The 26848-nt window shown below is 41.8% G+C and overlaps 3 protein-coding genes across 8 annotated transcripts in view; all 3 read left to right on the top strand.

Annotated features, from left to right (window-relative positions):
* The first annotated feature begins 724 nt into the window (after positions 1-724).
* Positions 725-6054, top strand: LOC102234678 (sterol 26-hydroxylase, mitochondrial-like). Its single transcript, XM_014468470.2, has 9 exons — positions 725-988; positions 1283-1464; positions 2379-2578; positions 2662-2859; positions 3502-3665; positions 3812-3978; positions 4052-4133; positions 4245-4445; positions 4852-6054. The coding sequence occupies exons 1-9, from the start codon at positions 788-790 to the stop codon at positions 4966-4968; spliced, it is 1512 nt and encodes a 503-aa protein (XP_014323956.1). The 5' UTR covers positions 725-787; the 3' UTR covers positions 4969-6054.
* Positions 6055-7449: 1395 nt separating this feature from the next.
* Positions 7450-14505, top strand: LOC102234938 (sterol 26-hydroxylase, mitochondrial-like). The gene is made up of 9 exons (XM_005798162.3): positions 7450-7979; positions 9357-9538; positions 10806-11005; positions 11081-11278; positions 12071-12234; positions 12402-12568; positions 12662-12743; positions 13169-13369; positions 14095-14505. The coding sequence occupies exons 1-9, from the start codon at positions 7758-7760 to the stop codon at positions 14206-14208; spliced, it is 1530 nt and encodes a 509-aa protein (XP_005798219.1). The 5' UTR covers positions 7450-7757; the 3' UTR covers positions 14209-14505.
* Positions 14506-15556: 1051 nt separating this feature from the next.
* Positions 15557-26848, top strand: part of LOC102224286 (tensin-1-like) — a 115530-nt gene continuing 104238 nt past the window's right edge. For 5 of the 6 annotated variants that reach the window (XM_023336797.1, XM_023336789.1, XM_023336792.1 and 2 more), the window contains exon 1: positions 15557-15885. In XM_023336797.1, coding sequence (XP_023192565.1) covers positions 15799-15885 — 87 coding nt within the window. In that variant the 5' untranslated portion in view covers positions 15557-15798. The remainder of the gene's footprint in view (positions 15886-26848) is intronic. The other variant, XM_023336794.1, reaches the window with a different exon arrangement.

Raw genomic sequence — 26848 nt, 5'->3', positions numbered from 1 at the left:
GAAAATGCAGATCTAAGAGCCAGAATCCCAATAAAGGAAAATGTTAATAGGCTAGTTTAGCTCTGTTGTTGAAATACTGTCCAGAAACAGCCAACATTTCATTTTACTGCGAAAAAGGATTAGAGCCTCTGAATAAAAAATAATTCTGACTTTTTCTCAAAAGATTTTAGTCAGAAAAAGTCAAATTTTTTGATTTTAAAAACTCAGTTTTTTTCTCATTAGTCCTAATCGTCCACCGTATTTCCATAAGCTTATTCTGAAGTCTGATTAAAAAGACAGTCTCTTAGAAAGAAGTAGTAATTTTGAGATTAAAGTCCAAATTATGTAAAACAAACAAAAAAACTTAATTCAAAGAAGAAAAATTCATTCTGTGAAAAAAGTGAATTTTTAGAAAAAAGAGATTTAAGTGAGCATTCTGTGAATTTTGTTTCCTCATTGGCCCTAATCTTCTGTATTTCCTTAAGCGTTGCTCAGTTTATTCTGAATTCTGACAAAGTCAGAAAAAAATCTGAATTTTATGAAAAGAAATCAAAATTTTGAGATTAAATTGAGAATCCAGAAAAATCCAAATCTGTATTTTTTTTCTCATTTCCTTAATGCTCTTCCATATCGCCTTAATCTTTGCTCTGTTTATCATGACTCCCCCTGCAGGTCTGGAGCCGCAGGTTGCAGCCCTCTGCCAGAGCTCTGGTTCTCCCTATCGACAGGTCGGTTCCGGTTCAGCGGTGAACTGTGGACTGAAGCGAGCGGCTTGGCTCCTCCCAGTGCTTGTTCACACTGAGCAGTAATGGCTGCCTGGTTGTCACGGAGCGCTGTGTGTGGGATCTGCAGCCCGCGCCGGCCGCTCTGCGGTGGCGCGCTGCGGTGGAGCTCCTCTGCCTTGCAGGAGAAGCTGCGGTCGGTGCAGGACCTGCCGCACGTCAGCGCCGTGGAGATGCTGTACCGGGTTCTGGTCCAGGGCTACTTCTCCTCTCTGCACATGCTGCAGGTCCGTCAGAACAGAGCTCTGGGTTAAATGTCCAGCTGTCAGTTACAAACCATCATATTTTCTGATTCATCTCTATTTTTTGGTGTAACTGACCAACCTGCACCTTATTTATTTAGGTCTGGGTGTTTTAAACAGAAAACATGACCTTTGATCTCACAGATAAGAGCTGAATTTCAGGAAAACATGGCTGCAAATGTATATTTCTTTATTAATATTACTGCTGCAGCAATTAGAGCAGCTCTGCTTTTTTATTGCGTGTTAATGCTGCATGTAACCATGTTGTGCTGTCTGAAGGTCTATGAGAAGCAGCTCTATGGACCCATTTATAAAAACGGACGCAACGCGGTGTCAGTGAGCAGCGCCGAGCTGCTGGAGGAGCTGGTCCGGAAGGACGACAAGTTTCCCACCAGAGGAGACATGGATCTGTGGACAGAGTACCGCGAGATGAGAGGCCTGGGCTACGGACCCCTCACAGAGTAAACACCATTCACTTCCTGTTCCTTCCCCTCCTGTTCCTTCCCCCAGTGGAACCGTGCAGACAGTCACTGTTCCATCTGGCATCAGTCTGGTCGATTACCAGACCGATCCTGATAGAACTGGTGGAGTTCATCTGAACTCGATGGTTTCCACTCAGAAACAAAACAAATTGCTTGTTGCAGCACCAAGTGATTAAGGGCACCGTCACACCTGATAGTCTCACTCAGTTCGATTGGGGACTTAAGGTCGAACATCTGAACTGTTTGAGCAACCTGTTCCCCTCCTCGCCTGTGGAGGCGCTGCAGCAGGAACCACTGAACCAAAAACCTCTGAAGAAGACAATGAGAGCAACTTCCTTTTCTAGAAACGTAAACAAAAATGGAGTGCCATCAAATTTTAGCGGTTGGAGGATTTCTTTTTTGTTGTAAAGGACCACCACTCATTTCCCCGCTAACGCTAGGGTAGCATGTTTGTTTTGGTTGTATTTGCCCAGAATGCCCTGCGTTGTAGTCCACTTCCTGTTTCTGGTCCACTTGGTGTGTACATACGCATTCACCAAAGAATAAAGCCTGCTGTAGAGATTGGAGCTTCATACACAGTGAAAAGGGAATGGGCCTTAAGACCCTGAGGTACCTCAGATATAAGTGGAAACGGGTCACTAATGAGGAAACTTGAAAAATACATATAAAAATGCCAAACTAGAAGCAACAGAGGTTTAAACTATGACACAATGCAGGCGCATAGAATATAAATAGCTTTCTGGTGTTGCAAAGGAACTGCAACAAAAGGATTGAACCTAAAAAGTCTAACCTAACCTGATCGATCAACCAGAAGGTCAGCTTCAAACCAAACATCTTCCTAAAAGCTCATGAAACTTTTCTGATGGAATGTGATGAGCTGTTTGTGCTGCCAGGGAAGGGGAGCGCTGGTACAAGCTGAGGGCGGTTCTCAACAAGCGGATGCTCCATCCCAGGGATTCAGCTCAGTACGACGGGGTGATCAACGCCGTGGTGACAGACTTCATCAAACGGATCAAACGTCTGCGTCTCTGCAGCCCAACAGGCGACCTGGTTCCTGACATCGCCAACAAGTTCTACCTGTTTTCACTGGAAGGTGTGTGCCATCAGTGTCCATAAGTAATGACTCTCTGAGAACAGATTTTATTTGCTTTTGAATATTTAGGTTTTCCCTCTCAGGTATTTCCTCCATACTGTTTGAGGCTCGGCTCGGCTGTCTGAGTGAGGAGATTCCTGCCGGTACCCAGGAGTTCATCACTTCCATCTCTCAGATGTTTTCCAACGCCATTTATGTGGCGATCTTCCCAAAGTGGAGCCGCAGCCTGCTTCCCTACTGGCAGCGCTACATCGCTAGCTGGGATGGCATCTTCAGCTTTGGTGAGCTGCTGAAGCTTTACAGAAGAGCCAGTGGCCTAAACCAACTGGTGATAAATTTGCACTGAAATATTATAGATGCAAAAAGCTAAGTAGCTAGCAAGAGTATGTTAGCAGCTAGTTAGCTTCAGCCGCAACCGCCTCCGGTCATGAAGATTTCTGTCCCAGACAGAAAAATCCTGTAAGGTTAACTTGCATTTTTTAAATGAATTTCAGACATTTTAAGACTTCTTAACTTTTGGTTTTGCTTCAGGTTGGTGCTACCTCATCCACCGTAACCGACCTTCCTGCTTTCAGCTTCACTGTTCCACCTGCTTCTGCTAATTGTCCCACTTCTGCTCCACAGAGCGTACCTCCATGTCTCTACTCTCACTGAAGAGCACAACGTCATCTGCAAACATCATGACTCCTGTGATAGCTCACCAGCTAAACTCTAGCCATCAGCACTGCTTTTGTATCTTTGATATAATCCCATCTCTACCTACCTACATCGGATTTACCAAAAATGCTAGAAGCTCTGTGACCAAATGGAAGATATTGCATCTTGTTTGAAGACGTTTGCTAAGCTAAGCGGGTGTTGGAGGCAACTGCAGCAAAATTAAACTGTTGGGTCGTCTCTATTTTATCCGACTTCTGTTGTTTAAGGTAAAACTTTGATTGACAAGAAGATGGAGGACATTCAGCAGCGAGTGGACAACGACCAGGATGTGGAGGATGAATATCTGACGTACCTCCTGTCAAACTCCCAGCTGAGCACCAGAGATATCTACGCCAGCGTGACGGAGCTGCTGTTAGCCGGAGTGGACACGGTACTCGACTCATTTCTACGACAATAAAACTCTGACCCGTTTGTATTCCAGGGTTTGGGATTCTGACTCTAACTGGATTCACAATCCAGTTAGATTCTGACTTATCTACACTGTGATTTAAATGTATCTGTGTCTTTGTCTCAAAGACCTCCAACACCCTGACCTGGGTTTTGTACCAGCTGTCCAGGAACCCAGAAACCCAGAACAGACTTTATGAGGAGGTTTCCTCTCTGGTACCGGCGGACCGGATCCCCAGCGCCGCAGAGGTCACTGCGATGCCGTTTTTACGAGCCGTGATCAAGGAAACTCTCAGGTCAGACAGCATGGAGACACTTTGGTGTTAACTACATGCAGCCTGTTTGTAATCTTGGCTCATGTTTTTACAGGATGTACCCTGTGGTTCCTATAAATTCAAGGATCATAAAAGAAAAGCCTGTTGCTGTTGGTGGATATCAGTTTCCAGAAAAAGTGGGTCTGATTTTTGTTTTGTAATCCAATAAAGTACATTTTCTCCAGATTTAGTTTTATAGAACAATAGAAAACAGGATTGTAATATTATTTCCTCTGTTGTTTTGCCAGACTTGTTTCACGCTCTGCCACTACGCCATCAGTCATGATGAGAACATTTTCCCAGAACCGTACCGGTTCAAGCCGGAGCGATGGCTCCGTGACGGCCGCCAGAGGCCCAACGCCTTCGGCTCCATCCCGTTTGGCTACGGCGTTCGAGGCTGCGTTGGTCGCAGGATCGCAGAACTCGAGATGTACTTGGTTCTGTTTCGGGTAGGTACAAAACCCAAACACAGCATCATGATAAAGAAGCGTTCACATCCGGATTCAAACCAAACCAGAGTTCACTTGAACCGGACCCAGACTGAGGAGGACCGGAGTTCAATTAGCATTTACCTGACTTCGAAGCAATGCAGCAATTATTTAATAAATCATTACATTTATTTCAAAATTGAAGTCAAATTCATAGATTAATTACACCCAGATTGATACTTTGAAAGCGTTTCCTTCCCATTAAGAACATTGGATTTCTGTATTAAAAATCTGTGTATTAGTTTTATATAATTAGGTTTTCATTATCTTGGAGACATAATCATTAAAATAAATACTTAAAGTTTATCTGTCAATGTCTTTTCTACAATATTCTAAATTATTATGTATTTTTGGCATTTCTTCTCAGCTTATTCGAGAGTTTGAAATCAAACCGAACCCCACTGCGGATGATCTAAAGATCGTCAGTCGGGCCGTTTTGGTGCCAAACAAGCAACTGGACCTGCACTTTGTGGAGCGACGATGAAGGAACAGTTTGATTTAACAGTTTAGCTAAACGTCCCAAAAGTGCTGCTTCTGTTTTGTTTTCATGTGAAAACTTCTGTTTAGCTAAAGCTAAAGTTATTGACAGTTAGCCTTTAGCTAGTTAGCATTAACCAGCCATTCTATGTGCAATCACAGCAGGAATGTATTTAGGTCTGGATGATAGAGTTAAACTTGCATGCATTTCCACTCTTTAATTATTAATAGGGAGAAAAACTACTGAAGCCCTTTCTGTATGCTAACGTCAAAGCTAGCTGCTGCTAACAGGCCAGGCCTTCCTTTTCCTGGAGAGTTTACATTGTTGATGAGCAGAAACAATCAGGAAGTTAACAAAACAGTTTTTTTGTTTTGCTAAATTCTAATGTTTGTAGTTTAGTGTGTATAATTTATAGATAAGATTTCTAAAATGTATGTCATTTGGCCAAAATTGTCAAGTAAAATACTAGGAGATATATATATGTATTTTGTAAACTAGAATAAAAAAAAGATCATTATGTACTGGTTCAAAAATAAGCTAAACAGGCAATATTTTAATTGAACAAATAGTCTGTTCTATTGTTGTTGGAAAGCATTGTATAAATCATCGTAGATTGACAACTTAAAAGAGGAATTTTTCAGGTTTGCCTTGTTAAAAGAAAGACATTTGTGTTATTAATTCTTTTGAATTGGTTGGAAAAAACAGAAAGCAGATCTGGGTGAACCGAAGTCTGAGCTCGACTGAAGGCCACTGGGAGATGTGGTTCTATTTACTGTGAAATTTAAAGAGAATACAGAAAGTGTGGCTATTAAAAGATGAATACTTTATTGTACTGAATACATTCCATTGTAAAAAGATTTAAATTCGTCTAATCATTTTTATCTAAATTATAATTTGAAATAAAAGGCTGTAGGTCAGATTAATGTGATTTTTGCAGTTCTTTATATTTGAGGTTATGTCTGTATGTGACTGTAGGTTTGAATATCTGATTACATGTTTGTCATAAACGCTAATTATGTTCAATTAATTTGCTTTTTATAATGTAATTAGTAATATAATGTTTTTACTGTTGTGGTATAATCTATATTTGTGTTCAGTTTTATTTTTCTAGTTACACAAATTAAAAAATTTTATCTCCATTTTATAAATGTAAAGTAATTAAACTATAACATATTTATCTAAAAATATTTGTTTCCTCTTTTCTGTTTGCTGAAGTCATCCATCCATCCATCCATCCATCCATCCATCCATCCATCCATCCATCCATCCATCCATCCATACATACATACATACATACATGTTTGCGCAGCTATCTTTGCGGGGGCTTTCCATTGACTTCCATTCATTTCTACAGTCTAAACCTAACCCTAATCCTAACCCTCTCCATTACATATCTAACCAACCAAAACTCAATTCACATCCTTGGTCCTAAATCTGACCCCTGACCCAAAAACCCACAATGTTTTTGGGTCAACGTTGTGGGGGGACAGCAGTGTCCCCCCACAACGTTGTATATATCAGGAAAATGGTTCCCACAAGGTATTGGAAACACACACACACACCCAGGTGTCATCTGCGTAGAGTTAGATACTCGCTTGCTGCTGTTGCCTGTTGGGAGCTGATAGACGGAGGAATAACGAATCTTTCTCTGTTCAGAACGTTGTGGAATGAAGCATCATAATCTGCATGAACAGTTTAGCTTTAGCTTCATGAAAATCTTTAAAATATTTTCAGAATTTGGTCAGGAAAAAGTCAGAAATCAAACATCCTGTTTGATAATCTCAGTTAGTCCAGAACTTCAGTTGCTGTGTTTCCATTGTTAGTGTCGAACACTTAACAGAAATGCAATTAAAATCACATATGAATAAGTTTGTTCATGCAGTAAGTCATTAAAAACATGCTCTGCCATCATCCTCCAACTACTTCCTGTCGTCTTCTTCATGGATTGTGACACTTTGCGAAAAAATTGTTTCCATTGCAGTTTTCTGAAGTAAACCAAAAAATTATATGATCAATGAAAACGTAGATATTGATTTCTACGTCGAGACGAACAGGGTAACCAGATCATCAAGTTACTTTAAATTACTCAGAGTTTTGTGCCTCTGGTAAGGCACAGACCTCCAGTGGCTGGGAAAGTTTGCAACATCAGAACTTATTTGGCAAATGTTTTCTAATGTGAATTAAAAAATGTTGATAGAAACACGGCTAGTGCACACCTGTGAAGGTCAACCATCAGGTCATCCTGAGCCTAATGAGGGAAATGACCAACAGGTGTGCAGGTGCCAACAGACTCCCCCACACACACCAACAGAGATCCTCTGAGCAGGAAGAGGAGTCACTCGCACTGCAGGACTGGTGCAGTTCCTTGAAGACATTACTCTGAAACATTTCAGCTTGGTATTCAGCATAAGGGCTTCTGAGTTCAGGAAAGTTCAGATTCTCTAAACAGTCGGACGTTTTGCTGTCAGCAGCTGGTGTTGCTTGCTCAGCCCCAGAGGTTGTGTAATCCAGAGCGAGGAGGTTTCACATGCTGGGCTGCTCCCTTAAAAGGGAAACCAAGCTTCATTGTTGGGAGCAGATCGGCTTATTAAGACGTTTCACAACAACTCCGTCCGGACAGATTACACAACTGAAAAGGCTTTAAACCAGAGAAAACTGAACATTTCCTCAGACTCCTTCCTTTGTGGTTTGGGTCTTCAGATCTGGACGGGTTAAATCGTGCTCCGGGCCGACCCCTCCCTACCACAGCAGCTTGGATGTAACAGGATCCGTGTGTTTTCCACTCGCCTCCTGCCATGGCTGCGTGGCTGTTGAGCAGAGTGCTGTCGGGGAGAAGCGGCGGTCTGCTGCCATGGAGCCGGGTCTGCTGCCGGGAGCGGTGCCGGATGGCTCCCTCCGTCCTGCCCGCCCTGCAGGACAAGCCTCGGAAGGCCTCGGACCTGCCCCGGGTCAGAGTCTGGGAGATGCTCTACAGGATGCTGGTCCAGGGCTACTACAACCGTCTGCATGAGCTGCAGGTACCTGACCGCTCTGCAGCTTTCACACCTGCAGCCAAAGCCTGAAGCGCTTCCACATCCTGGTGCCAACAAATCTAACGCTGACAGCGCGGTTCTGTTGGCGTTAGGTATGTTGCATGACCAAAACAAGGGCAGGGTTTGGTTATGCATTTGTTTTTCATGACCAAAGCAAATGCTGCTCAGGTAGCTTTACCTTTGTTTCTATTGGAGACGCACTGATCCGATTGCTAATGACGTAACTACTGGATGTTCGGAGAAACAGAACGGCGATATCTGAAGAGCGCGCAACGTTCCTGGAGATTTGTTTCCATATTCCTCCATGCAGAAGCTCAGTGTGGAGAAACCTAAACAATGGTTGAAATGCAGAAGCCTCAACGTGAGCAGAGAGAAAGCAGCGATGGCTACAGACACTGTTAGCTAGCGTTGCTAGCACTACTCTATCTGTGCTTAACGGGTTCCCGCCAAGTAATAAAATATGAAAATATTGACTCCTCAATGCCTTGCAGTTAATTTTTCCAATGAAATATCAGTTTGTAAAAGCCTGTGAATCAATTAGGCCTCCTGCTGCTACACCGGCTCTGTGTCAAACGAAACGATTCTGCAGCTGGAGTTTATTTGTAGTCATCAAAAAACGATTGGTGGGAATTAAACTGTGCATATTAATAACCTAAATCACCCAATCAGAAACAAAATCAACTGTTCAGACGTTTCCCCAAAACAGCTTACCGTTTGTCCGAAGCTAAAATGGCCGCCAGAGCACTGATCAGAATTTAGTAGTTTTACGTCATTTGCAATCGGCCCGACATAGAAAATAATTCTAGATATCAGTGCCGGTCTTTCTGCTATACAAGGGCTTTTCTATTCTGTCTAGTTCTATGCTTTATTATTTATTTTACATCATATTTAGATTCCTAATGGCACTTTCTGAAACATGTGGAAGAAACATTTGTTGCAGTTTATTTTTTATGCTTTTTGTTGTTTACTTTATAATTTATTTTACATTGTTATATCGCTCACCGCACTGACTGGACAGATTAAAGTTGTTTTTACGTTCGACCAAAGTTTGAAGCTGTTGGTGTTTTTAGTTGTTCTGTTCTGGTGCAAAACCAGTAAATGAAATTGTAATTCAGTCCATTTCTGTCTGTTTGGAAAAAAGAAACGGTTTAAATCAATTCAGATACTAAACCTCAGATATCAGTATGAGTATCGGACCGGAAAAAGTGGGTCGGTGCAGCCGTAGTTTCTATAGCAACCACCAGCTAAAGGAGGGCGTTCCTCTGCTGGGAGCGTCCAGCTGAGGTCAGGTTACAGGTTTTTATCAGGATTCTGATCAGGATTCTGATCAGGTCTGACCGGGTTTCCCTCTCTTCCTCTCAGCTGTATGAGAAGCAGCTATATGGACCCATATACTGGAGCGGGATGAAGTCGGTGTCGGTGAACACGGCCGAGCTGCTGGAGGAGCTGCTGAGGAAGGACGAGAAGTTTCCGTCCAGAGGAGACATGTCTCTCTGGACGGAGTACCGAGACATGAGGGGGTTGGGATACGGACCCTTCACAGAGTAAACCCACACTGCATCCAGTTTGTAAAAACCAAACTAAACTGTTGTGATGGATGTAAAACAGCTTTACAGGAATAAAGGATGAACTGAAAGAGGCTCAATGACCAGAATTTTGCAACATTTTTTCCTTCCAAAATCTAAAAAAAGAAAAAAATCAGGCAGACAAACATTTGAATATTTTTAAGAGAAGAGCTAGCTTAACACAGCCATCACAGATAACTTGACATCAGGTCAGGCTGAGGCAGCAGAGTGGTGAAAATAAGAAATACTGCCACCTGCAGGTCGGAGTTGGCATCAATACAAAGTTTTTGACAAAAATTTACAAAAATGTTTTTGAGAAAATTTACAATAAACACAAGTGATGAAGTCTGTCAAAGAAAAGATGGACAGCAGCGTTTTAGGCCAGCACTACCCAGGATCTTCCCTTAAATCTGGTTTAGTCGACATTATCGCCACCTGCAGGCAAAGCACAATTACTGCATTCGTGATTTAAGTGACTGCGTAGACCAGATTTTTATTTTTGAAACATATTTTAAAAAATAGCGACTCAGAACTTCCTATCACTGGTTGCCATGGTTATTCCCGCCATTTCCTGGATGCAGGGTGAAGGTGAAAACCCTGAAGATGACATGTTGTATTGAAATAATTTAATGAACTGTGGAAATATTAATATGTCTACACGTTTTTTTAAATGCAAAACTCATGTCTCAGCATTTCCACACTGAAAGAAAAGTATGTTGGATGTTTTTGTATCGTTTCCTTCATTTGCTCTTGATGCAGCGCCCCCACAGGCGAGGAGGGGAACAGGTTGCTCAGCTGAAAATGAAACAAATGTTGCAACTTTGGTCCCAATCGAAGGAGTTTATCACACTGTCAGGTGTGAAAACACCTAAAACTGGCAATTCTGTAAAAACGGTAAATTCTGTTTAAACTTCGGTTTAATCAAATAAGGACTAAAATGCATTTTTAAAATCTGTTTTCATCTTTTTGTCTGAGCTGTCCAAGCTTTGAATGGTGTTTCTGCTGTAAATGTAGCTGCGCTGCGGAGCTCCTCAGGGCGCTGTGTTCGCACCACTTTGACCAAAATATCCTTTTAGTGCGTAGGAAAACATTTCATATATTTTGACTTGCAAACCTAAACATCAAGATATGCATTGCAACCAAAAAACACAATTCACTCAACATCACCAACAGACTGTCAGCTTTGGGCTTGGTATTAATTTTCTCTCCATTGTTAGAAAATGTGATGAGCTGTTTGTGCTGCCAGGGAAGGGGAGCGCTGGTACAAGCTGAGGGCGGTTCTCAACAAGCGGATGCTCCATCCCAGGGATTCAGCTCAGTACGACGGGGTGATCAACGCCGTGGTGACAGACTTCATCAAACGGATCAAACGTCTGCGTCTCTGCAGCCCAACAGGCGACCGGGTTGTTGACATTTCCAATGACCTGTATCTGTTTTCTCTGGAAGGTATGCAGCAAACGTCATTCCCAAGAACCAGTACTCTGGTTTTTAATTTGGTGTTTAATTGGTTTTGTCACCCAGGAATCGCCTCCATACTGTTTGAGACTCGGCTCGGCTGCCTGGAAAAGGAAATTCCTGCCGGAACCCAAGAATTCATCAACTCCATCGCCCAGATGTTCTCCAACAGCATGGCTGTGGTGATAACGCCCAAGTGGAGCCGCAGTCTGCTGCCGTTCTGGGGGCGTTACATCGCCGGCTGGGAGGGCATCTTCAGCTTTGGTGAGTTGGAGAAACCAACTGGTGAGCATCGCAAGCCGCGAGTGCCATAAATCACCACGTTTTGCTGCCATGTGTCTGTGATAAAAAGTCACACAAGAGATGGAGGCTGTATAATATCACACTGCTTTCTGATTGCCGAAAAAAACCGGCGTTTATTCAGGCCATTAAACATTAAACAGTACGTTGAACACAAAAAGCAGCTTTCAGTTACCTGAATAAACACAGGTTGTTCTTCAGATGGTGTAAAAACAGCCTTCAGACTGGATTTACTGGTATTTATGGAATCCTAACTTGCTTGATTTTTTTTTAACCAAATGTGAAGGAAAGTGACAACTTGTGGCACTTTTGGGTTGCCGTAGGCGAGGATGAGTTTGTAAGAGTTGAGGATGCTCCAGAAACATCCTGAGTGAGACGCAGACACTCAGCTGAGGGTTTTTAACCATAACATAGTTGGAAAACATGAATACATGAATCATCATTCGTTTGCCTCGGAGCTGATTGGCTGAACTACTGAGAGCAGAAATGAGGAAGACTGTAAATGTTGTAAATGTCTACAATAATGCAAGACGGCTTCCACCATGTGCATTTCTTCATATTAAGGTATATGTGGTGTTTAAACAATTAAAACAGGCAGTTATAAGAATATTAACTGATTTTTGGTGTAACATCAGGGAACAGTAAACTCTGCCTGATCTCTTAGCTCAGTTAAATCCAACAGAAAGAGAATCTGATCAAACAAAACTAGCAATAAGAGATTGGAACAACACCAAGCTTCATTTGCTCTTCCTGTAGCTAAAACTTTGATAGACAAGAAGATGGAGGACATTCAGAAGCGACTGGACAACAACCAGGATGTGGAGGGTGAATATCTGACGTACCTCTTGTCCAACACCCAGATGAGCAGTAAGGACGTCTACGCCAGCGTGACGGAGCTGCTGTTAGCCGGCGTGGACACGGTACGCACACACAGTTCCTGAACAAGTCAGCAGACTCCTTCGGTCAAGTATTTCTGACGCACCAGATGCCTACAGCTCTTTCCAGGAACATTTTGGTGTTTATCAACTTTGTTGGTATTAATTTTTAAGCTACTTTCTGGTTGCATGTCTGTGTCTGTGTCTCAAAGACCTCCAACACCCTGACCTGGGTTTTGTACCAGCTGTCCAGGAACCCAGAAACCCAGAACAGACTTTATGAGGAGGTTTCCTCTCTGGTACCGGCGGACCGGATCCCCAGCGCCGCAGAGGTCACTGCGATGCCGTTTTTACGAGCCGTGATCAAGGAAACTCTCAGGTCAGACAGCATGGAGTGATGTTTGGTGTTTCTAACAAGAATCACTCTAATAACCACACACTGTTAACAATCTGCTGAACTGATCTTCAACAGGATGTACCCTGTGGTTCCTATGAACGCACGGATCATAACAGAAAAACCCATTTCTGTTGGTGGATATCAGTTTCCAAAGAAAGTGGGTCTGATTCTTCGTTATAAACCAGTATCATATATTTTGCACATATTTACTATGAACATCTATAACACCTTTGTAAGCCTCACTAGTGATGAGAAACATTATAATTAAAGGTTATTGGCTTCAAAAACAACTGATCCTTAATTTATAATTTAAATGTTTTAAAAGTCTTCTTTCCTGACCAGCTGGTTAGAATAAAAATAATCCACATGTGAATCTGCGGCGTCTTTTCGGGTTTTTGTCTTGGTCAGAATTTATGTAACCTTTTGTGACATCAGCAAGATGGTGTCCAGATCAGTCCGTTTGAGTAAAATGGAGACCAGTATTTACTGTCAGTGTAAAGGTTTAAGTTGGGTGGATGTCTTCTGGAAGGTTGAAATGGGTCGTGCTAACGTTCCTGAATCTGTTGACTCGTCTTTCTCCAGACTGGTTTCACGTTCTGCCACTACGCCATCAGTCATGATGAGAACACTTTCCCAGAACCGTACCGGTTCAAGCCGGAGCGATGGCTCCGTGACGGCCGCCAGAGGCCCAACGCCTTCGGCTCCATCCCGTTTGGCTACGGCGTTCGAGGCTGCGTTGGTCGCAGGATCGCAGAACTCGAGATGTACTTGGTTCTGTTTCAGGTAACAAACAATGCAACATTGTGATAAAGAAGCTTAAAAAGGTACTGATTCCAGAAAGATTAGAAATTCAGAATTGTATCATAAAACATTAAATAGTCCTAGCACACAACCCTGTGGAACGCCGTGACCAACTCTGGTGTGTGAGTGATGCTTCCAGCTAAGATAAGGAACACTGACTGATTCTTGATTCTGGGTTGGATTCAGATACAATCCAACCCTGGAATCTGTTATAAATAATGTTTTAACACTAAACATGAGTAGAGCGGAGTGTCGTCTGCATAGAGTTAGATTCTCATAAACTGTTACTGCCTGCTGGGAGAAATAAAGACCTTTTCTCAACACAGAACATTGTGAAATGAAGCAGCATAATCTGCATGACAATATTATCCTTATCTTCAGAAAAAACCCTGAATAAAATGTGAACGTTTGAGGCACAGTAAACAGACAATGGATCAAAATATGAACCAAAAAAGAAGCTTTAATTTAACATGGAACCAATGAGCTTCCATAGAAATTCACTGAGGCATGAAACATCACAAACAGAAACAGATAAACTGCAAGATCCACAGATCAGAACCAGGACCTTTCAACACCAGATGAGATCAAATTTGAATCTCTGAAATCAACGCTTCAACTTCCCACCAATCCATCCATTTCTGAATTTACATTAAATTATTACAATGAAGCTTCATTATCTTTATTTACTTTCTGTTTTTTGTCTTCAGCTGATTCATCACTTTGAAGTCAAGCCAGACCCGACGACCGGAGAGTTGAAAAGCATCAATCGAACAGTTCTGGTTCCAGACAAACAACTGGACCTGCACTTTGTGGACAGATGAAGAACCAGACCTGACTGAGTCCAACCGGGTCGACTGGGCCGTGGGATTATTGCATAACCACAGCTTTACGGGGGAGTGGCAGCAGATCTGAAACAAATGTGCAAAACAAAACGGCTCTTTCTCATTTATTACTGTAATGAGCACATTTAATGTTTTTACTATTATCAGTTCCAGCTTCTGTGGATGAACCATCAATTATCTGAGTTTTTATATATATATATTGTAAATAATATGTTTTGTTTGCTCACTTTATGTAAAACACAAAATAAATCTCTGTGCTTGTGGTTTTGCTCTAACCTTCATCGCAGCTGCAGCTGAGATCAGGCGGACGTCTTCCCGCATCGAGCAAAGTGCTGAGAGAAGCGCCGTTTATTATGACGGAGAGATCAAAAGACTAAAATATGTGGAACTGATTTGGAAGATTAAACAATCTTATCTGCCGTTACATAACCAAGCAGCTGTGGACCATGAGAGCAAGAATCTGCTTCTAGGAGGCTGCAGGCTTGATTAGTTAACCAACTAAATAATTAAATCCAAACTAAATATTTACTTAGCAAACCAAGTATTTAGTTTGAATCTAAATCTTTAGTTAGAAAGCTAAATATTTAGTTTTAAGTTAAATAGCTCCAAACTAAATATTTTGAGCTTGCTAAATATTGATACAAATACTGATTTTTAAGCTAAATATTTAGTTTTTAGCTAAACATTTGGAGCTAGTTAAATAATTTGAAATGAGATATTTAGCTCTTAGCATGATATTTAATTAGCTAAATAAATATTTAGGTTAGAGCTAAATATTTACATTCTTAACTAAATATTTTGCTTAGTTAATATTTAGTTTGGCTCTAAATATTTAATTAGCAAGCAAGATAATTGGTTAAGAAACAAAATATTTGTCTCGCTAATTAAAATTAAATATTTAGTTACTAATTATGGAACTTATATGAATATAAGTTCATATGGTGAAAGTATGACTTTGAAAAATGATGCCCATTCTTTCTCTAATGGCTAAATGATCCAGATTGTTGCCAAAGTTTGACTGTAACGTCAGTGGACTTGCTTTGCCTTGAAGCAAACAGCAGGGGGCGGTGTTGCTGCATCAAAAAGCAGTTGAACTTCAGGGCCAAATAATGTTCGGAGTAAATATTTGAGTCCAGACTAACAGATGCCGCTGAATTTAAAATATGAAAACAGGAAGGTGGTTTAGTTTTACAGCTGGTAGTTAAAGTAACCAGAAGCTTTTTAAAACTTCTCCAACATGTGCGCTTTGATCCTGAGCGGCAGCACGAAGAGCCAATCAGAGAGCGGCTTGTTGGGACACACGTGAAGGTGAGTGAGTGTCGCTTCAGCCTCAGTCTGCAGACTACCTGTTTGTTCCCTCAGACTGGCGGAGCAGCTGCGGAAACACCTGGAAACTTCCCCGCAGGGCTGATCGGGTTCTCCAGCGCAGTGATGCCGGGCGGGCCGCGGGCAGCTCGGCCGCAATGAGGTCCTGATTCCTGGCCGCCTACAGCCGCAGGGAGCCGCGGGGAGCCGGGCGAGAGGCCGGGAGGAAGCCGCTCTGCTGGATGGGTCTGTGGAGGAGCTCGGATGGGATGCACGGTGAGCTTCATCTGCTGCGAAGAGGATTTTCTGCAGATGCCCCTTTACCAGCATGAGGACGAGAAGAAGAAAGAGGTGAGGAAGCTGCGAAAGTCTCAGGAAAGCCATTTTTAATCTGCTCATTTGGTTTTTATCAAAAGTTTTCTTTAAGTTAAAAAGTGTAACTGCTTTTAAGTCCAATTCTTGAACCTTTAAGCAGAAACAATCATGTTCCCATGTGGCGGTGGGCATTTAACGTGATAAATTTGATCATAATGAGAATTTAGATTTATTGTTACCATAGGTTTCAATTAATGACGTTTAAAACCCCCAAACTGTCCCCGTTGTTAGGGTTGATACTTATACCTTTTCTCCAGTGGTTGTTCATTGAAAGGCTTAATAAATCCTAAATCCAGTCACCACGTGCAGTTTAGTGATATAAATAAAACGTCTTTATGTGACTGGTGTCCTAAAGAAACTCAGTAAAAATGGGAATTTAAGAGCATTAGTTCTGTTTGTAATAAATAGTTCTTATCATCACTTATCAGTATCATACTGCATAATATCATACCAAAACTTTAAATATGATGTATTAATAAGAATTCATGTTTTGTATGTTTTAATCTTCCATTTGGGAAATTAAAAAAGCAGCCAGTTGTTTTGGGCTATAAGTTAAAGAATTTCTGGTGTCTGGAAAAAGACCCCAATCTTTGAGTGGCACTGCTCTGTTACCTAGCAACCACAGGAGCTCCACCCGTTACTTAGCAACCCGGTCCGTTTGATCAATTGGTTTTCAGACTGTATGCGCTGCACAATGGCTGCTGGAAAACACAAGACAAGTGTTTTGTTGTTGTCTTGCCATCCAGAAATCACTTGCTGCATTCTGATTGGTTATGCAGGAGGCTCCACTATTGCTTTTCAAAGCTGTATGGTTGTATAATTGCTCATCTGTTTGTGGCCATTTTCACATGCAAGTATAAACCTTGAGGCCGACTAAAATCTCCGGACCTAAGAATGACTTTGAGCAGAAAATGAGATGAACCTGTTTTGTTTCGCCCATAAATTGATCCTAACCTGTTTGTGGAAGAATAATAAAACTTTAAGTCCATTTTGTCTCTGGTCCCCATCAAATCGTAGGTTTTTCTCCTCAGACTGTCTCCAGGTTCCTGAACTGAGTCGTGTTCCAGCTGGGGAACATCTGGAGGATCTAATGCCTCCATCTTAACTCTGGTTCTGTGTGGGAAGCAGGTAGACCAGGTAGACTGAGTGGACCTTTTACCTTAATGAAAGGAAGCTGGAAGAGTCCCACTTCCTGCTGCAGCTCTTAGCAGGCAACTGATCACAGATCCAGCTGATCACAGATCCAGCTGATCACAGCTGGAGGACCTGGGCTGGTTTGGGTTGTATCAGCTCCTCTCCTCCATCACAGACGTCTGTTGTGATTCTCTGATGTTTCTCCGTCTTCTCATGGCGTTCAGCTGCGTTGTCGTCCATCAGAGCAGCAGGAGGTGAAGCCGGTTCAGCTCAGAGCTGCTGTTTCCGTCCGGTTTGCGGGAAACCCGGCTGACGTCCCAGCAGGGATCCGGAGTCTGGCTGGGTTTGGTGGGAATGCCGCTCCGACCGGCGCCGCCGTGTTTCAGCTTGTTTTGACGTGGAAACATAAATATGTGGATGTTTGCGTGACAGACGATATCTGATCAACAATTTATCCAAAAACAACAAGAGAGACGAGCGAGTCCTGAACACATCAGGAGGAAAAGCTTTTGGCTGATTTTATTATAAATACACATCTAATCCCAGCAGGGATTATTGTGAAGAGTTGGAATAATTTTTCCTGTAGAAAATCTGCTGCCAGATTTCTCCTGAGACTCGATCCTTAAAGGGGCAGTATCCTGTGAAATGTTATTTTGTTAGTCCCTCATCATACACATACCTGGAGGGTTGCTTTGATTCTTACATGCTTGTTTGAGAAATCCTTTGATCTCCATGGTAACCATAGAGGTTGCCATGGAGCACACACAAAGCGCTGCCTGTCTCTTTAAGAACCTCCTACTCATTAAGAACAGGAGGTTCTTAAAGAGACAGAGACCCAATTTCAAATCACCAACTTTCATCTGAGCCGTCTTTCATGTATAGAGCATTTTATATCAACATAAAATAACATAATTATTTAATTGTGCTATAAAATGATCCTATGTGCCTGGATTATGCATAATACTTCCTCTTGATGCCTGGTTTTTATTGAGTTCTTGTTTTTTAAAATCTCTTGGCTGGTGGACTGTTTAATTAGTTTATCGTGAAACACTTATATCTTAAAATACCATACACATACAGGTTTACTTACTTGCTTTACTAGAAGCTACCAAAGAGTTATGATGTAACATTTTGAACACCAAACTTGTTGGGGTTTGATTCTGATGACATCACAACTCATTTTTTCCTGCAAAAATGTCTGTAATATTTTATAAAACGGAGTGATGGAGTGGTGGATGGAAGCAGCTGAAAGTCTATTTTCTCTACAGAAGTTTAAACGTTGCTCCACTCAGACTGCAGTTTTTTCTGAGTTTTACTGATTTTCAGAACAGAGAAGTATCGTAATTTCTGGACTATTTTAATGCGCCTGAATATGCGCAATTCGGGAACCAATCAGAAAATTCAACTGCAGTAACCACCGTTCAACCCAAAGAGGGCAGCACTGAGGCGGTTTCAGGGAAAAATATATCAGAATGGAGCAAATTTACACAAAAATGTCCGAATTTACAAAAACAAAGATGAAAAGGAAAAAATTATTTTAAAAAAAGTTAAATGTTGTTTTATGATATTTATACAATAAGGTTATTTCAGGTTTTTAATTTACTTCCTCCTCTTATAATTTATAAATAAACCCATTTACTGTTGCATTGTTCAGGATAAATAAATATTGAAGGTGGAAAAAAACATTTCAGTTTAAATACGGGAGTGAAAACTTGAGTCACTGAGTTAAGCAAAAATTATTCCAAACTTTAGTTTAGATTTCTAATAAGAAACAAATTAACCTCTAAGTTTGTTTTCCTGGGTAAAATGAGACAGGTGCCTCTAAAAGTTAATAAAACAATGTAAAAAAGTTTTAAAAGTAATTCCTAATTTGCTTTTTATTTTTCAATAATCAATTTAAAAAAGCAGATTAGCTTCCCAGCTGTTTGTTTTTCTCCTGCTGGACATGATGGACACACACTATGTCTCCAACAATGCACAGGTTGTTTTCGTGTGTGTTGGTGTGTGTAGCATTCCTCAGTGTGTTTCCTTCAGAGCTGTGAAGCTGTGAGGGTCCTGCATGCCGACCAACAGCTGGCTGAGGCCAACGGCAGCAGAGCTGGACTCTGCAGACGGCTTTTAGATCAGATCAATAAATCTGGGTTTGCTGTTGGATTTTAAGGCTCTAAATGGAGCTAACAGATGATGCTAACAGTTGCATATTGTTTCTTGTTTCTGCTCCATAGTAAACTTGAGGGAGCCGCTCCCAGCTCAGAATAGCAGATTGAAACTCTGGTGTCAAATGTTGAGCAGCTGATCGTTCAAATAAAAAGCGATCGCTGATCGGAGGACAAGCTGCTGCTGCTGCTCGCTTCCTGTCTGAGCAAAATGGACAATAACTTTTATTTATGGAGGTTATTTATATCGCATCAGTCATTTTCTGAAGGAGGTTTGATGCTCGGCATTTAAATATCTGCTTGAGGTGATTAAAATGCACCAGGCTGGAGTTTTTATTGTATTGTTTCTTGTTTTACAGCCAGAAAGTGAAGTCAGAATCCAGTTGAATGTTGATGGTCGAGCTGCATCCTGTTTAGATGGAGACTTAAACAATAAAAACAAACTTTCTGAAGGAAAACCTATAAAAATGTTTTACAGCTTAATTATTCTGTGTCATTGTATTATAACAACATTAAAACAATAAACTTGTCAAATGAAATCTTAAGACGACTGGATGGAACTGTAAATAAAATCCTGGAGAATTATTTCACCACCTCAACATTTTCTGGTTGTTTTATCATCAGATTCTGCTTGATTGGTCAAGATTGTGCAGAAATATATTTTATAAATCATAGAGGTGGATGGACGGTCTGAGGGATGAAACTGTGTCTGTGGCGCCGCCCTGCAGGTAAAAGTCCAAACAGTTCATGTCCAGCATGTGTGGGATCTGCAGAGATGTTATCTGCTCTTTTCCTCACCCTGGACCTTTCAATCAATCAGTTTGTTAGATTGATTGATTGATTGATTGACAGTCATAAAAGTCGCCATGCGGTCACCGTTTGATCTGGACAGAACTTTTACTGTGTGAAAATGAAACTTGAGAACTTCGGAAACGATGCTGATGGGTGGAGCCAAGCTGTGGCACGCCCTCTGGTACAGAGGTTGTGATTGGTCAGAAGGTTAATGGCTGTGTTTCATGCAGAAATGTTGATATTTCTCTTCAACTAGTCTGTTTCCACTGTCCTCATTCTGTAATTCTGTAAATTTTTATTGATTGTTCACTAAATAACTACAAACACTATCATGTAGTTAAAAACTCCTGGATGGAAATTACAACATCGTCGTCCACAGAGGAGTCTGTCTGCAGACAGGGGGCGCTCTCGCTGAACGCTTTGTTAAACCAAAATGGAGGATGACTTTAATGTCTCTGACTCGTAAAGAGGACTTTAGTAGATCCTGAGGATCCGATAGATGGAAGATGGAATCATTTTCAATAATCGTTTAGAACTGAAAATTGATTTTGAATCGAGTCGTGCCTCAAATATCAGAGCTCAGATCATGAGATGGTTGAAGAGGCTCCATCCTCCAGGACCTGAGCTCTGATTGGCTGGACCTGATGGAGGCACGTTATTGAACGGCTGAACGTAGTTTGATAATCAGGAGTAACAGCCTGAAACACCTGAAGGTTCTTGTGTTCATGTTTTCCATCAGTTTGAGTTTCCCACCGCGGTGTGAGGCGGCCGGCGGGCGGTTTGGGTTTTCCTGGGTTGAACATGAAGGTATGAAGTGAACTCGCAGTCACCTGCGGCCCTCGCTGCATTCCAGCGGATGTTTTACCGTTCGGGACACAGAGCTTCCTCTGTTAGCGTCCCTGGGAGGCCGGTGGTTCTGCTCGGCCCGGCGGCGCTGAGCGGCCGCGCGCCGCAGAACAACGCCGCCTCTGTTGGTCTGCTGGGGGGGGGGGGGGGGGGGGATTCAGAGGTCAAGTTTAACCAACCTGGAGAAATGTTTCAATTTTTGGTTTTAGATTTTTGATGTGTAGAAATGAGAGAACTAATTTCTCCAGGGTAATAAAAACGCTTCATTAATGGCCACCGAACATCCCAGTGTTTTACACTGAAGAGTCTCTTATGATGGACGATAAATTGTTGTTGCAATAAATAATAATATTGGCATTTTGAGATCATTTTATAATAATAATAATAATAATAACAATAATAACGTCTTCCTACAATCATAAAACAGCAGCTAATTTCAAAAACTCCAGACTCCCCCTAGTGGTTAGGAGGACTTCTATTTTGCTTTTTTTTTCCAGTGATTTGCATTTCTTTTGTTTTTGTTTTTTTCCTTTTGTTTGTCTGATTGCGCCTCTCTCTGAGATGCTGACCTCTTCAGCCAGCCAGTGTGTTTCAGCAAATGTACTTTGGCAGGAAAACTCAATGTTGTATTTTTATTCTTAAATTGAGTCTAAATACATTTTTAAAGAAGCATTCATATTATTTTTGTTGCCACTCGTGTGTTTATTCCAGATTTGATAAAGAAACTAATTTTTTTCCCTTTTTAAACATATATTTACTTTATTTTGACAGAAGGTTGACCTCCTCAGGTCAGACCTGTCCATGGTGGTGTGGAGGATGTGTGAAGATGGTGTGAAGGCTGTGTGGAGGCTGTGTGAAGATGGTGTGGAGGCTGTGTGAAGGCTGTGTGAAGGCTGTGTGGAGGCTGTGTGAAGATGGTGTGAAGGCTGTGTGAAGGCTGTGTGAAGGCTGTGTGGAGGCAGTAAACCTTTGCTACGTTTAGATGAGATGAATGAGTTCATTTCAGACCAACAGGAAGCGTCGATTCGATGAGTTTGGATTTACTCTCGGAGTCAAACTCGGCTGTTTTGCATTCATGGGATCGGAGAATCCGATTAAGGATTATTTGTTTGGTCGAGTCGTTGATGCGGAACATCGTCCAGGAAGTCTGTGGAATCAGGAATAAAGACGCTTCATTGAGCTGCTTAAAGTGACTCTGATTCAGCAAGCTGGAGGTCAGATGATGGATTAAGGCATGAAGTGACTGTATGCTCACTTCAGTCACAGTGATGTCTGCTTTTTAAAATGTAAATCAGAAGCTTCCTCCAGCCGTGTAGCATCGCTGCTACATCACACTCTCTGTTTGGCCCTCTACCAGCGGCTCCTATGGCTTTTGTTCCTCTGAAAGTGGCCTTTATCCTCCAGTTTTGTTGATTTTTCTCCATGTGTGGGAGGAATTTTCTTGTCTTCTCTCTGATACTTGGCAGGACGATGAAGCATTTGCTCTTGGCAACGTTGAAAAGCCCCCCAAAGACTCTCTCTGGGGGCTTTTGTAGCCTTTCAGTGCACTTCCCAGTGATGGACAGGCAGCTCTGCTCGCCCACATTTCAGCCTTTTTTCTCCAAAATGTCCTTTGTTGATTTTTCGTGGTTCCCTTTTCTTCCTTTCAGGACTTTTTCAGGAAAAGTCGGATGCTTCGGGGCCGTGAGGGTAATTGCTGTCACGGTGGAGCAGAAGTTAGTCGGGCTCCCACGTCTCCCAATCATGTTTTCATCATCAGGAGAAGTTTTTTCTTTGGGTACGTAATAAATCTCCCCTCTGACATGCTACATTTATTCTGAATGCAGGCGCGAAGAAAGACCCCAGGATTTATTTTCCTCTCTTTACTTGAACACCAAGCCTTGTAACAAGCTGAGGCAGATCATTGTTGCTGCTTCGCCCTCACTGGTCCTGCAGAGGAGCGGTTTGCACACCAACACATTCCGATGCTGCAGAGGAATTCCAGAGGTATTCACACCGGAATGACTTCACTCCGCGTCTTACTGGACTGAGAGGGAAACTGTGGCTGCGCTAACACTAATATGCTAATCGTAAAGAGTAGTTCGCTAATATTTATTTGCACTTTATATTTTATATTTAGATTTATATTCATATTTTATACTGTATTTTATTTTATTCTGGAGTAACCTCACAACATTGGAAGCTCAAAACATTGTCCTGAGCCGTATGCAACGAAGTTTCGTTCTGTATTCACCCTGTGCATGAAAATGACAATAAAGTCAGTCTAAGTCTAAAGCTAAAGCTAAAGCACTTCAAAACATCGTATTTAGCTGAAGTTGATGCTAAAGTGCTATAAAAATACTTTATGTAGCTGCAGATAATGCTAAAGTCCCATAAAAACATTTAGCAGACGCTAATGCTAAACTGCTAACTTCAAAATAACCATGCGCTAAGGATGCATAGCACTTCATTGACACATGATGGCTACCAACGTGGTTGAAATTGTTGCTTTGGCAGTATCTAATTACTATCGTGGTATAGGGCTTTAGCGTTAGCATGACTAATGTTTATGATTAGCACTTAGTACAATTAACGTTTTACTTAGTGGTGTGTGGAAAATGTATTTATGGGAAGCTAAGTGCGCTAGATGAAGAATTAGCTCTGCTATTAGCACATTAGCGGATTAGCAGTGTTTCAGTCAATGTTTTTATGCATATTTTGAAGTAGTTTGAGAAAATTTAAAATAACTTTCTAAATTTTTCATCAAAGTTAAAAGTTTTTCTGCGTGGCTGAGGTGATTTTTTTCTTTTCCAATAAAGAGTTATTGCTTAAAGCGAGAGATAAAAACTCAAGACGTTTGCTACATGCTAGTTTGCTACCTCTACTTCCTGTTTTCCAGCCGGTGTAGCATTAACATCTGGTTGACTTGCTTCAAGCTAGCAGACAGAAACACGCCTAATTCACATTTCCATTTTCCCAGCATTTAAAAGTTCACGTAACAATTGGACGAACACATAACTGCTAATGAAGGTAATAGATTCTCTGAGGCCAACATAATAATAATAATAATAATAATAATAATAATAATGATATTAATAATGATATTGTTCAGTCTGATGTACCGGCCTTTTACTGCTCCACAGAAACTGTTAATTTCCTAGGAAATAAAGTCTACAGCAGATAAATGCGTCTCTGTGACTGTAGCTGAGTCATTAGTTCCCTGATCCCTGTCTGTCGGCCTGGTGGTTTGTCAGCCTGTCTGTCGGTCTGGCGGCCTGACAGCCTGTCTGTCGGCCTGGTGGTTTGTCAGCCTGTCTGTCGGCCTGGCGGCCTGACAGCCTGTCTGTCGGCCTGGTGGTCTGTCAGCCTGTCTGTCGGCCTGGCGGCCTGACAGCCTGTCTGTCGGCCTGGTGGTCTGTCAGCCTGTCTGTCGGCCTGGTGGTCTGTCGTGACGTCAGCCTGTCTGTCGGCCTGGTGGTCTGTCAGCCTGTCTGTCGGCCTGGCGGTCTGTCAGCCTGTCTGTCGGCCTGGTGGTCTGTCATGACGTCAGCCTGTCTGTCGGCCTGGTGGTCTGTCGTGACGTCAGCCTCCTCCCCCTCCAGCCTGTGCAGTTCGTGTGTTTAACTCGCCAGGCGCTGCTCTGCCACGTTCAGCTGAAAACCAACTGATTCTTTCTGGGTTAAAGTTTCATGACTGGAATTTGTTGCGTCTGTTTTTCATTAGTTGGATGATTTAAAGTTGCTCAAACACTCATAAGTTCATCATGTTGTTGACATCAGAGCCTCCTCCCTTCAGGGTTTCATCTTCATGCAGCTTAATTTGTCCAGTTTGAAATATTCAGATATTTCACAGGGTTCTGGTTCTGGTTCTGGTCTCCATCACTTCTCCTCCTTTGGTCCAAATAATCACCTTTCTGTCTCATCTTCATCATTCAGGCTGCTCTGCAGGAGTTAAAATCCTGTTTTCTCAGGACTTTTCCTGATTATTGGTGAGAAAACAGATGGAAATATTTTAGTTTTTATTTATGTGCTTAAAGTGAATCTCTTGTTTGATGTCAGATGAAAAGAAACTAAAGATTCTTTCCCATTTTGGCTTTTTTATATTTTTCCCTTTCTCCCCTTTTTTCCGTTTTTCCATTTGTTTGTTTTATTTCCTATTTTTCTTCTTTTCTTTTTTCCCTTTTTTTTGCTTTTCTTTCTTGTTTTTTTTGGTCTTTTGAATTTTTAAAACTTTTTTGTTTTTTTTCCACTTTCTCCCTTTTTTCTTTTGCTTCATGTTTTTCTTCTTTCCTTCTTTTTTATTAATACATTTTTCTTTCAATCATTTTTGGTGATTATTTTACAGCCTTGTTTTTTGTTGTAATCATTTCTAGTTTTGTATCAGGTTGATTCTCAGTAACGATCATTTTCCTGCCATGTTTAAGTTGATTTTAGGATAGATTATCTTCCTCCGTTGATGCTGAACTCAACCTGCTCAGCTCCTCGTTCTTCATCCATTAAACTCATCCGTCCTGCGCAGCTGCTGCTCTGTGATTGGCGGCTCTGCAGTGACTTTTCTAAACGATGTAAGGACAGAAAAGTATTTTCCAGCGCCGTGTCCCATCAGAGCAGTGTGAGGAAACAGCCTGGATTTTGTTTTCTTTTTTTGTTTTGTTTTATCTGGAAACGAGACAAAATGATTCAGTCTTTGTTTCATAATCAAGTGCAGCTCTGCCTCAGTCTTTCTGTCTCTTAATGACATATTTTAAAATATTTTTATTATTTAATTTGGATAATAAAAGGTATATAATCCTGGAGAAGCTTTGGTTTAACGAAGAGACCAGCAGGTTTTTATCTCTGACCTCACAGTCTGGCAGAAACTATGGAGCAAACAGTTTAGATAAAGTGTTGGAACGAATGGAGCTCGTTACTTTAACAGAGCCGTTATCAGGAACAGCTTATCTACACCTGATTTCTCCTTCCTTTCTCCTTCCTTTCTCCTCTTTTTCTCCTTCTTTTCTCCTGCTCTTCCTCTTTTCTGCCGCGTTCCTCATCTGTTTGTCATTCGGTGTGTTTTTATTTTACTGCTGCTAATCCGCGGCGTGGCCATGCCTGAAACACAAGTGCAGATTAAAATTAGACCGTGAGATTAGAGTTTGGCATGTCGGTGTTTCTGTGGAGCCAACAGAGCCGGGAACGCACAGCCGCTCCAGATACTTTAATTAGGACAAGAAGAGGATATTTATAACTTTTTACCAGGAGTTTAACTCTTTAAACTTTGAGTTAAATTAAACCATGATTTGATAAAGTGCATAACTTTGTTTGGTCTGTCGTATGCCGGGAACAGCTGCGTTTTAGAGGATGAATGCAGATCGTCATGGTAACTGATTATGAATGTAGAGCTGCAGCTAATAATTATTTTAAATAAATTATTCTGTCGATTAATCAATTCAAAAAGAAATTGCCATATTCTGCAGATTTCAGGAGGAAAATCCTGCTGGAGGTCAAATATTTCCTGAAACAAAACCTGAAGAGTCTGGATGAACCAGCAGCAGCAGAGCGTTTTGTTCGGCCTTTATTTGGCCTCAGATCCTCCAGCAGCAGCTTTTGCTTCCAGTTCGGTCCGGTCAGTCTGGGAGTCCGCCCCGTCTTTTCCTGCCTCCTGCAGTCAGAAACCGAACCGCTGCAGCTCTTTCATCAGGAAGGAGGAAACAAACGTCAGGCTGTTTGTTTGGCGTCTGGGTGGGTCTGTGTCCGTCCAACGAGACACAGACAGACAGACAGACAGACAGATAGAGACACAGACACAGACAGACAGACAGATAGAGACACAGACAGACAGACAGACAGACAGACAGACAGACAGACAGACAGACAGACAGACAGACAGATAGAGACACAGACACAGACAGACAGACAGATAGAGACACAGACAGACAGACAGACAGACAGACAGAGACACAGACAGACAGACAGACAGACAGACAGACAGACAGACAGACAGACAGACAGACAGACAGACAGACAGACAGACAGACAGGACAGTCCTCGGTC

Source organism: Xiphophorus maculatus, chromosome 7, assembly GCF_002775205.1.
Source record: "Xiphophorus maculatus strain JP 163 A chromosome 7, X_maculatus-5.0-male, whole genome shotgun sequence".
In the NCBI taxonomy this organism is placed as follows: Eukaryota; Metazoa; Chordata; class Actinopteri; order Cyprinodontiformes; family Poeciliidae; genus Xiphophorus; species Xiphophorus maculatus.
This window is presented reverse-complemented; position numbering and strand designations above follow the sequence as displayed.